General features: G+C 41.1%; 1 protein-coding gene across 4 annotated transcripts in view; it reads right to left on the reverse strand.

Moving 5' to 3' along the window:
• BLVRA (biliverdin reductase A) overlaps positions 1-12,624 on the reverse strand; it is a 61,609-nt gene that overhangs the window by 20,050 nt on the left and 28,935 nt on the right. For all 4 annotated transcript variants that reach the window (XM_036328937.1, XM_036328938.1, XM_036328939.1 and 1 more), the window contains one exon: positions 10,138-10,235. In XM_036328937.1, the coding sequence (XP_036184830.1) occupies positions 10,138-10,235 (98 nt within the window). The remainder of the gene's footprint in view (positions 1-10,137; positions 10,236-12,624) is intronic.

Consider the following 12,624-nt stretch of genomic DNA (forward strand, 5'->3'; position numbering starts at 1 on the left):
GTCTTCAGAGAGTGAGGTGTGTGGGAGAGTGAGATTCCTCTCACCCACTCCTAACCCATAAATAATGTCAGAGCTTCTTACAGTGAACAGCCCTTCTCTCCTGTGGGTGATTCTATCATGTGCATGCGCATGAGGGGAGGCTGGGCATCTGGGAAGTTTAACCATGTTTCAGAGCATCCTGTATTCTCTCCAGCACTATTTCTATATTTCCATTTCTGCATTTCCATGTCCATGGTCATTAAGAAAATTTTATCTTCAACTGCATCTTTGGATGTTTTTCTATCATTCAATTAATGCTCTATTGTGATAAATGTGGCAACCACAGTATACACATGTACACACGAATGCGCGTGCGCACACACACATACATATACATATTTTCTTTAGGTCAGTTCACTGAAAGGACTTAGAAGCAAAGATAACTGAAAAGAAAAAGCAATGAGCACACCTAGCATATAAATATTGGCATCAAAATATCAATTACTTCACTGTTGGGAATGAAAATTAATGCAGCCTGTGGAAAACAGTACGGAGGTTCCTCAGACAAGTAAAGATAGAGCTACCATATGATCCAGCTTCTGGCTCTTTATCTGAAGGCAACAAAAACACAAACGTCAAAAGATACGTGCACCCCTATGTTCAATGCAGCATCATTTACAACAGCCAAGACAGGGGAAGGATCTAAGAGTTCACTGACGGATGAATGGAAAAAGAAAATGTGATACACACGTGTTCAATGGGATATTATTTAGCCATAAGAAGAAAATCTTGCCATCTGAGACAACATATTGACCTTGAGGGCAATATACTAAGTAAAATTAGTCAGACAGAGAAAGACAAATATCATATGATTTCACTTATATGTGGAATCTAAAATAAAAAACAAAAACACTCATCGATACAGAGAAGAGATTGGTGGTTGCCAGAGATAGGAGGTGAGAAGTAGGCACAGAGGTAAAAAAGATGGTCAAAAATTACAAACTTCCAGTTACAAGATAAATAAGTTTGGGAATGTAATGTGCAGCATGGTGACTATAATTAGTACTTACCTGTGTATTTGAAAATTGCTAAGAAAATAAATCTTAGGAGTTCTGGTACAAAAAAATGATGATGTGTAGTAATAAATCTTAACTAGACTTGTGGTGATCACTGCACAATAGATATAAATAATAATTATGTTGTATACCTGAAACTAATATGTTATGTGTCAATCATATCTCAATTTTTAAAGATTTTAATTACAAAATACCATTTAACACTAAATGAACTAGGGCTCTTTGAAAAAATGTCTAGTTGCAGGACTGAGGTAGAAAAAGTTTACCATGAACATAAACCATTTCAAACAATGACAGAAATATAACAGCATGCGACAAGAGGTAGCATGAAGAGGTCCCCATTGACCAAATATGAAAACATCTGAATATCAAAATAAACAATGAAAATGGAGTTTAAAAGGAAGCCATACTGATATAAAGACATAAGCAGAAAGTGTGATAATGAATATTATCAGGTTTCAAACTACCTCCCCACAAAATAATCATTAATTATAAATGGGAAAAAATTAACTTTCATTGGAGTAGCCTTGCAGACACCACCTTAATCAAATGGTATCATCAATAATGTACAAATTAAAATTGAATGGCACCTGATAGGATGCAATGCAAAGAACATAAGATCACCTCTATAATATTTCTATAAAAGATGCATATCCCAAAAATAATTATGAAAAAATATCAGGCAAACCCAAATTTAGGAACATTATACAAAATAACTGGCTAGTAATCTTTCCAAATACCAAGGAGAGACTGAGGAACTGTCCAGAGCAGAGGTTAAAAGTGACATGACAGGGCACAAGAAGAGATAAACCAAAGAACTTATATACTTACTAGAGGCCTGGTGCACAAATTCATGCATGGGTGGAGTCTGGCTGGCCCGCCCTGATGGGGGCCCATAGGGCTGGACTGGCTGGGGAGGAGGGGGCTGCAGGCAGTTGGCCAGCCAGCCCTGCCCCCAATCAGGGTGTTGGGGGCCGATCAAGGGTGGGGCCGGCCGGGGGAGGGGGCAATTAGGGCCTGGATCAGGCTGGTTGGCTGATGCAGTGGGCGTCATAGCCACCAGTCATTCTGTTCATTCTGGTCATTCTGCCACTCTGGTTGCTGGGCTTTTATATATATAGCTATGCATAGCCCATGGATATGTGCAATAGGGCAGTGAAGACATAGTGGGGTGGGTAGGGGCTGGGAAGATGGAAGTAGAGGGGGAAGGGAAGATATCTGTAATACTATCTATATATATAAAAGCCTAAGTGACCAAATGACCAGTTGACCGGTCCCTATGACATGCACTAACCACCAGAGGGCAGATGCTCAACACAGGAGCTGCCCCGTGGTGGTCAGTGCACTCCCACAGTTGGAGCACCACTCAGCTGACCAACAGGCACCAGACTCCGGGCTCACAGCTGGCAAGTGCAGCTGCAGCGGTGCAAGCCTCTCTCACCTCCATGGCAGTGCTACCAAGCAGCAGCAGCGGCAGGTGCAGTGGGTCCAGGATGAGTGGGAGCGGTGTGGCGCCCGACCCGGGCTCAGGCTCCTCCCTTGCTGCCTGCCACTTCACGCACTACTACATCCTTTGGGGGATGTCGGATTGCTGGTTTCGATCCCCAGGTGGGGATCAGGCCGAAACCAGTAGTCTGACATCCCCCAAGGGGTCCCGGATTGCAAAAGGGCACAGGCCAGCCTGAGGGACCCCACTAGTGCATGAATCCGAATCCATGCACTGGGCCTCTACTGAACAACAAAAAGTTTATTTCAAAAAACAAAAGGCAACTTCTTAGAGTAAAATAAGAGGGCATTTGGCAATTAATGGACTTGAATTCCCAGATTGTTTGTTTCCTCAAACATATTAAAGCAGTTTTTTTTTTTTATATTTTATTGATTTTTTACAGAGAGGAAGGGAGAGGGATAGAGAGTTAGAAACATCGATGAGAGAGAAACATCGATCAGCTGCCTCCTGCACACCCCCTACTAGGGATGTGCCTGCAAGCTAGGTACATGCCCTTGACCAGAATCGAACCCGGGATCCTTCAGTCCGCAGGCCGACGCTCTATCCACTGAGCCAAACCAGTTAGGGCTAAAGCAGTTTTTTGACATAAGTAGTATGGGTGTTTTGTCTATTATAGGTGTAATAAATGAGTATTTTTAAATTTGACAGAAAAAGAAGAAATAAAAATACCCATGACTCTAATTATCAGAAAGAACCACTACTAAAATATTGGTACATTTCCTTCCTGTCATTCTGCTCTGGGTTCTATTTTCATGGTTGTAATTCTCTGGTTAAAACAAAAATTATATTTAATTTTAATATTAAAGTCTAAACATAAATTCATGTCTGTAGAAAACTGAGCAAATGTTGGAACAAAATACCCCTTCCCTCAATTTCTACCACTTAATCACAGTTACCATTTTCTTTCATATGTTTTTTTTTTCTTGCATATATGGGACTATGATGTTTAAGAAATATAGGAACAGTCCTGGCCAGTGTTGCTAAATGGTTAGAGCATTGTCCTGCACACTAAAGGGTCATGGGTTTGATTCCTGGTCAAGGGCATATACATGGGTTTCAGATTTGATCCCTGGTCCCAGTCATGGTTCATGGGAGAGGGAACAAATCTATGTGTCTCTCTACATTGATGTTTCTCTCTCTTTCTCCCTTCCACTCCCTCTACAAAACAATGAGAAAAAAATAGACTTGGGTGAGGATACAAAAAAAGAAATATGGGCCCTAACTGGTTTGGCTCAGTGGATAGAGTGTCGGCCAGTGGACTCATGGGTCCCAGGTTCGATTCCAGTCAAGGGCATGTACCTTGTTGCAGGCACATCCCCAGTGGGGGGTGTGCAGGAGGCAGCTGATCCATGTTTCTCTCTCATCGATGTTTCTGACTCTCTATCCTTCTCCCTTTCTCTCTGTAAAAAATTAATAAAATATATTTAAAAAAAAGAAATATGGAAACTTGCTTGGAAGTAATCTGAAGAGAAGTCTGGTAATTAGTCATCGATGTCACTGTGGAGACAAAGGACTAATAGGAAAGGAGCCCCAGGGAACCTTCTGGGGTAATAAAATGTGCTATATCTTGACTGGAGTAATAATTACATTGGTTTATACTTTGTCAAAATTCTTTTTTTTTTAATATATTTTATTGATTTTTTACAGAGAGAAAGGGAGAGAGATAGAGAGTTAGAAACATCGATGAGAGAGAAACATCGATCAGCTGCCTCCTGTACATCTCCCACTGGGGATGTGCCCGCAACCCAGGTACATGCCCTTGACCGGAATCGAACCTGGGACCTTTCAGTCCGCAGGCCAACGCTCTATCCACTGAGCCAAACCGGTTTCGGCTGTCAAAATTCTTTTAACGCTGCACCTAAAATCTCAGCTTTTTATCATATGAAAATGACATCTCAATTTACAAAATGCCTAGATTTAAGTCATTCATTAAGTTATTTAGATGAATCTCAGAATTATTACTCAGTTTCTTCAAGGCCTTTGTTTTGTTCTATTCAGAGCTGCTGTTGTAGAAGAAACAGACATATTTCTTAGCAATTCTTGCATCAAAGGGTTCTAGCTCTGTAACTAGTTTCACTATTGATGCAAGTGCTAGAGAATGTTTATCCTGGTTATTATTTAAACTAGAGGCCCAGTGTACAGGTTCATGCACCAGTGGGATCCCTCAGCCTGGTCTGTGCCCTCTCACAATCCGGACCCCTCAGGGGATGTTGGAGAGCCAGTTTTGGCCCAATCCCCACAGGCCAGGCGAGGGACCCCACCGGTGCATGAATCTGTGCACCGGGCCTCTAGTATGTATATAAGATCTTTGGTTAATCTCTTCCCTCCCTCCCCCCTTCTCTCTGAGATTCATCAGTCTGTTCCATGTTTCTATGCCTGTGGTTTCCACTCCTGTATTGAGCATCTACCCCCTGGTGGTCAGTGTGTGTCATAGCTACTGGCCAGTCAGCCGGTCACTTACGCTTATATACATGTAGATGTGTCAAACCTCACAAGCTATCCCTTATGACTGGTGAAGTGAGAGATGGGGCTTGAGAGACACTAATCCTAGAAGAATTCTGAGAAGCAGAAGAGCAGGCCATGAGCTGCCCTGGGCCACCAATAGATTCATTTTACATGCATCCATAAAATAAGGTTTTCCATTCCATTTGTGATATATAAAGCACAAAAAGTACACTTAACCAAGCACTAGTCAACTATATAACAATCATGCTGGGACTGTTTTCTATGGTATCCTGGATAAATATGTCAGCACAATTCTCAGAATATATTTTTGTATTTAAAGATGAGATCTCCATCTTTATAATTCTACTCCCTACCAACTGAAGCAGTGCAACAATATAATTCTATTATGCAAAAGAAAGTTTCATATATACAATAGTCCTTTTTATTCTGAATGCATCTTTTCTCCAGAGATGTTTGCAAATTCAGACCTTTACCCTTCCCCTTTTATATTTTTCTTGTCAGAAATTTTCCTTATTTATGTTGTGAGCTAATTTCCAAATTGCAATACTGTCTTTTTTCCTCTGTCTTCTTTAATATTTTTACCTTCTTTAGCTTTCGTTATATTTAAATGTATAATACCCTGTTTTGAAAAAGGGCTGCAATATCCTGTTTCTGTCTGACTGTTTGTAATCTTGCTTGCAGTTTTGTATAATTTTACCTTTTGCTTCAGTATTTCCTATAATGGAGGTCTTAAGGTGGTAAATTCCCTGGGCTGCTGTGTGTCTGGAAAAGTTTTTATTTCTCCTTTATATTTCAAGAATAACTTTGCTGAATATATTATTCTTGACTGATAATTTTTCTCTTTCAATAGTTAGAGTATTTGATTCCATTCTCTCCTAGCTTGTAGGCTGCTGCTGAGAAACCCGGTGATAACCTAATGAGATTCCTTTAGAGCTTACTCTCTTCTTTTCCCTGGCTGCCTTGAGAATTCTTTCTTTGTTATTAATTTTTGACAGTTTTAATGCAATGTGCCTTGGAGAAGGCCTTTTTGGATTGAGATAATTAGGTGTTCTGTTTGCTTCTTGGATTCAAGCATCTAGCTTTGTCCATAGGTTTGGAAAATTCTCATCAACTCTCTGTATGAATAGGACCTCTGCTTCCTTCTCCTTCTGTACTCTTTCTGGTATACCTATTGTGTTAATATGTCTCTCTGATTGAGTCAAATAGTTCTCATAGAGTTCTTTCATATACTCTCAAGTCTCTCTCTTCTATCTGCATCATTACTATCTTCAATCTTTAAGGATTTCTATCTTCAATTTCACTAATTCTTTTCTCCAACTGGTCAGCATCATTTCCTGAGCCTGCTAGTTCATCACTATTTATCAAATTTCTATTTGTTTTGTTTTGTTTAAATTTCAATGTCTTCAGTAAAGTATTGCTTTTGTTTGTTGATTTTATTTCTGAGTTTATTAAACTCCCTTTGTTTTCTTGTATCTCATTGAGGGTTTTTCCAGAACTGCAACCTTAACTTCTCTGTCATTTAAATCACATATTTCTATGTCTTTAAGTTTATTTTCTAGAGATTTGCATTTCCTTTCTGAGTTGCCTCATTGCCTTGGTTGTTCATGGTATGTCATAGATTCCTTCTTGTCTAGGCATCTACAGAAATGAGATCTGCTTTTTTTTTTAAGTATCACTTCTTGAGTAGGTTGATAAGAAGTCTTGTTTTCCAGAAGGTGGCACTGAAGGACAAGTTTTTTAGTTTCTCTCGTGCTGCTCCAGCTTCTGGGATCTCTGCAGAATGGTTGAAAATGTCCTGTATCCCCTAGTCTCTTCTGCAACCGGGTCACCTCGGTCTCAAGGTACCACCGCTGTGGGGGAATGTGGTGGACAACGTGTTACGAGCCTCTGAAATCACCAGGGTGAGGTGTGGTAAGCTGGCAGAGGTCAGCTGTTGTACGTGTGGTTTGTCCTCCCAGTAACAGTAATTGCCAGACCTCAGCTGCTTCACCTCTGTATCTCCACTCTAGGATTAACTGCCGCATGTACCTGCCATTCAGGGGAAAAAGTCCTGCTGTCACTCCAGTCCTAGGGTTTGCAGGTCATGTGTTTTATAGCCCAGTGCTCACAGCTGTAGCTTCTCCTACCTGCTACCTCTGGAAGGGTGAAGGGAGGTGGCCAGGCTCCATGGCTTGTTCTGCCTGACTAAGGGGCCACCAGACAACGGCATCTCTGTGCTTCGTTTCTGCACTGATCACTGGGTTTAGTGCACTGTGTACCAACCACTCTGGCAGGAACGTTCACTGTATCTCTTTGCTCCTCTGGGCTGCAGGAAATACAGATGGCAACCTGATTCCTCCCCCCTTTCAAGACTCAAAGGGCTGCATCTGTGGTACCCGTCTCTGCTCTTCTACCCTCCCCCTTTCCCCACCTCGTTCCCCACTTGCTCCCACTCACCCACTTTCAGATGTTTCAATGCACAAATCTCTCAGATGTGTTTGTATTCAGCAGGGAATTCTCTGTTCAATTATCACTGTTCAAATTATTGTAACTTCAAAAAGAAAGACCAGGGGAACTTCTCATGCTGCCATTCTGCTGTAGTCATTCTCCCTTACAGGTTTCTGTATTTGTCTTTACATTTACCTGTACCAGGGAGCTCTTTTTATAAGTTTGTATGCCTTCCTGTTGCTGCCTAGTATCCTTTTGTTTTAATTTGAAGGAACTTCCTTTAGCAATTCTTCTAGGGTACTAGTAGGTCTAGTGGTGATTAATTCACTCAGCTTTTGTTTGTCTGGGAAAGTTTAGTTCTGCTTTCATTTCTGAAGGACAGTTCTGCTCAATATTGTATTCTTGTTTGGCAGATTTTTTTTTTTCTTTCAATACTTTGAATACATCTGACCATCATTCTTGCTGAGAATTCTGCTGATAATCTTAAAGGAGCTTTCTTGTATATAATGAGTCACTTTTCTCTTGCTTTTTTTTTCAAGAGTCTGCCCTTATCTGTGACTTTTGAAGCTGTGATTATGTGTCTTGGTGTGAGTCTCGAGGTTTATTCTAGTTAGAGTTCATTAAGTTTCTGAAAATTGTATATCATTTCATTTGTCACATTTTTGGAAGTTTTCAACCATTATTTCTTTAAATAAGCTCTCTGCCCTTTTCTCTCCTTTCCCTTTGTGGCATATATTGATCTGCTTGATGGTATCCCATAATTCCTTAAGATTTCTTCACTGTTCTTCATTGTTTTTTCTCTTTGTCCTTATGAATCAAATTTCAAATGATCCATCCAAGTTTGGTCTTTTCTTCATTTGGTTGATCAAGGTTGTTGTTAAACCCTTCTTGTTGGCTCTTCAGCTCCAGAATTTGTTTGGTACTTCTTATAGTTTACATCTCTTTGTTGATATATTTTAATTTTGCTCATGTATGGTTTTCCTGATTCTTGTTTATTTGTGGTTTCTCTTAGCTGACTGTGTATCTTTTACAGAGTTATTTTTAATTCTTTTTCAGATAATTCATAGGTCTGCATTTCTGAGGGTCAGTTTCAGAAAATGTTTCATTAGGCTATTTTCCTCTTTCTTTGTTTTCCTTGTGATTATTTGTTGAGTTTTGAATATTGGACAAAACAGGCACATTTCCCAGTCTTTACAGACTAGTTTTGTAAAAGAGACTTTCACCACTCAGCCAGGCAAAAAAATTCTGGGGAGGAGGGATTACCAAAATTTTCCTGGAATGTACCATCTCTGGGATTATATGTATAATTTCCAAATTAAAGAGGTTTGTTCCTGTTCTCAAGAACCTGTAATCACTTGCTGCCCTTCCCCCCCAACCCCCCCCCCCCCCCCCCCGGCCCTGACTCCGCCATGGCTATCTGCAGTAATGCACTCTTGCTGGCGCTCTCCTTGTTTTTACTAGTAACAGTCCCCAAACTAGCATTCAAAGTATAAATGTCTTTGAGAAAATTGGACAGATATGTACAACAAAATTAAACTAGACAAACTTCTTACACCATACACAAAAATAAACTCAAAATGGATTAAAGACTTAAATGTTAGACTTGAAACCATCAAACTGCTAGAAGAAAACATAGGCAGTATAATCTTAGACATTTCTCATAGCAATCTATACTAATAAAAGGATAATATGCTAATTAGACCAGCTAGACCGGATGTCTTCCGGAAGTCATTCCAGACATTCTTCCTGACAAAGCCAGGGCCTAGCCTGGAGGAAGCCACCTGCTGTCCCAGGTGCCTGTGGCTGGCCAGAGGGAGGGAGGCCCGGGTCGTAGGTACATGCTATTAACATGACTTATCACTATATCATGACCACCTGGCTTAGGCAGTTTCTGTCTATTTTCTCCCATGTAAAGTTACTCTTTTTTTCTCCTTTTCATCTTGTGCTCTTTGGAAGAAACTCACTACATGCAGGACATTATCTTCTTGAAAACACTTAGCCTGTTATCTTGCAGAGTATTCCACATTCTTGTTTGTTTGATTTTATTATTTGGTGTCACTTTTACCCCTATGTTTCCTGCAAACTGAAAATTTAATTTAAATATTAATTATATGTGGATGCTATGTACATCACACCAGATGGCTCACAGTGTCAGAATGATCCATATTAGCGTCATTTGGTTAGGATGGTAACACCAGAGCTCTTCATTGCAAAGGGACAATTTCATTTTTTGTAATTAGCAAAAAGCCTAGCATATAATATTATAAATAGTATTCCTCTTAAGAAAAAATAACAACTACAAAATGTGAATATAAAATAATTCATTACTCTGATCTGGGCATTTTTCCATTAGCAATATAAATATCACATGAATAAAACTAAAATCATATCATGATACTACCACAGGTGGAAACTAATCCATATTTTAATTAGAGTAAAAAAAAAGCTGACAAGTCTCAAAAAAAAGTTTGTAAATTCCCACCCATCCCTCTGCCCTGTTGGCACTCCACATATCCCTTTAATGTGCCTACAGTAGTGAGGTGGGGAGTGTTGGGAGCCTTTTGTATCAGTAATATATATGATATGGGGATAAACTATAAAGGAATAAAGATACCACAGAATTCTTAGTGACGGTAACTCAGAAACAGGGACTGTGCTCTAGACAGATAGAACATACATCACCTTTCTGTTCAGCTAGCTCCCACAGGTCCTGAGCTGCTGTCCAAGACAGCGCCATAGGGTATTCCACAAGGACATGCTTGCCAGCATTAAGGAACTGCCTTTGGAAACAAGAGATATAGAGAGAATACACTTCAAATAAGCTGCACTGAAATGCATTGCATGAAAGAGTACAAAATGTTATAAATGCACCAAAGTCTAGGTGTGCAAATGTGCCATACAGGTGAATCAAAACCAGAAGATAACGGTGATGAAATGTACTTCACATTATTTCCTACTATACTGTAAGAGAATGATTTTCTGATAATTTAAAATTTTGCTTATTCAACCACTCACATAGTCAACCAGGTTCTATTTACCAGTTATTTTGGAGAAGAAATAAAGACACGCTGACAGCTAACTTGCCAGTTACCCCATGATAGCCATAAATGAAAACTACAAAACCCACAGCGGCTAGCTCTGTCTGAGGCAGTCTAAAAAGATTTCACTAACGACAACTGAACCGACTCTTGAATTATGAGTAACATTTTTCAGGTGCAATGGAATGAGCATATTTCACTTTATGCAGAATATGCAGGGGCTTGGGCATTTTCTGGGGCGTTGTTCATTTGGATTATGATAAGAACTTCAGCATGAGCTATAGGGAGTAAAGGGAAATGAGGTAATACTAGTAGCTGGGAGCCTGACTGTGAAGGATTTAGAATGCTGTGCTCAGAAATTTGGACATTGTTCCCTAGATATTCTAGGGTATAAACGTTTACAGTTTATCCTTGAACAAAGCACCAATCTCCCACACAGTTGAAAATCTGCATGTAACTTTGACTTCCCCAAAACTTAAGTACTATTAGCCTACATTTGACTGGAAGCTGCATCAACAATATAAATAGTTTATTACCACATATTTTATATAGGGTGTCCCAAAATTCACGCAAGATTTGCAATTGAATTGAATTGCAAATCGTGCGTGAATTTTGGGACACCCTATATGTTATATGTATTCTTACAATGCAATAGCTAGAGAGAAAAAAATGTTGAATGACATCAGAAGAATGGCAACATGAGAGATGACCCTTTGAAGTTTAAACTATTCAAACAGCTATAATTTAACAAAAGATTCCCTGTTCAATGCACAAATGCACCTGAGAGGTCATATATTGGAACATTTAAAGGTAGGCAAGTGAGAGCAAACCAGGGAGGAAAAGATGCTGAGCCGAGCCACAGACACAGCCTTGTAGCTGGGAGCTCACATTGGGGCTCAGCCCAGAAAGGGGAGAAATCGGGTTGTGGCTGACACTCCTTTCAGCTGGGGTGGGGCGGGGGGGAAGCAAAGAAATTCGGTGGGCATTGCTGCAGAAGTGGGCAGTATGAGCTGTGGCTGAACCCAGATATCTGATCAGGTACACAGCACAGAGATGCAGCCATGGTTGCCTGGCTGTCAGCATTCCAGACAGAGAAAAAAAACCCACAGAGCATGGAGACAAACAAGATGGCGGCATAGGTTAACACCTGAATGTGCTGCCTCACACAGCCACATTAAAACTACAACTAAAAGACCGATATCATCCAGAACCACGGGAAGGCTGGCTGGGTGGAAGTTCGACAACTAGAAGGAAAGAGAAAAGCTCATTAAGTCTGGCAGGAGGTGCAGAGGTGTGAAAGTGTGGAGGTAAGGAGGCGCACGCGAAAGGGGCTGGCAGCTGGCTATGTTGTCTTTTTCAATCGGGAGAGAGATACAAGCTCCCGACTGCTCTGAAATCCAGTTCCAGGTGAGAATTTGGGGACCCAGACTCATACGGAGAGAAATGTACTCTCTGGCATTGGGCCGGAACGTGAGGGCGGCTTTCTCACAAAGGTGCTTGCAGCGTTCATTGTTCCTCCATGGGGACGCACAACACAGACCCCAGGACCTACCGGGGCAGGGCTGACGGGCAACCAGCTATTTGCTTCACCCTAGTGATTCCCTGAGACACCCCCCCCCACCCCCGCCGCACCCAATTTACAACCCCACCAAAGCTGTGCACAGAGGCTTTTGCATACGAATGGCCTGGCCTTTCTCTGCCTAAAAACCTGTCAAACTGTAGCTGTGTCAGAGAACCCCAGAGCATTCAAAATAAGGCCTAAGGCTCCTCAGCAGCCTACATTGCTTCACAGCTGTGCTTCATTGGAGCACCTCCAAACCCCAAACAAAGAGGATGAATCTGCAGATCTCTGAGGGTGGCCTCAGGCAGTGGTTCACTTTGCACCTCCTTGGAGATCCAAGAGCCAATATACCCAGTGGTCAGAGTGAGACCATCCAGATTACAACTCTTCACATTCATAAGAGACACACCCAGGGAGCAGATTCAGTGAGCACCAAAGCCCCACTGAAGCAAGTCCTGCCCCATAAGGGTGTCTCCAGCACAGAAGTTCTCCCATTGTAGACACAACTGGTCCTCACAGCCAACTGGCCTGGAGGTCAATTTCTCCCAGTGATACCAACAGCAATCAAGG

The sequence above is a fragment of the Myotis myotis genome, unplaced genomic scaffold (assembly GCF_014108235.1).
Source record: "Myotis myotis isolate mMyoMyo1 unplaced genomic scaffold, mMyoMyo1.p scaffold_m19_p_11, whole genome shotgun sequence".
NCBI classification, from domain to species: Eukaryota; Metazoa; Chordata; class Mammalia; order Chiroptera; family Vespertilionidae; genus Myotis; species Myotis myotis.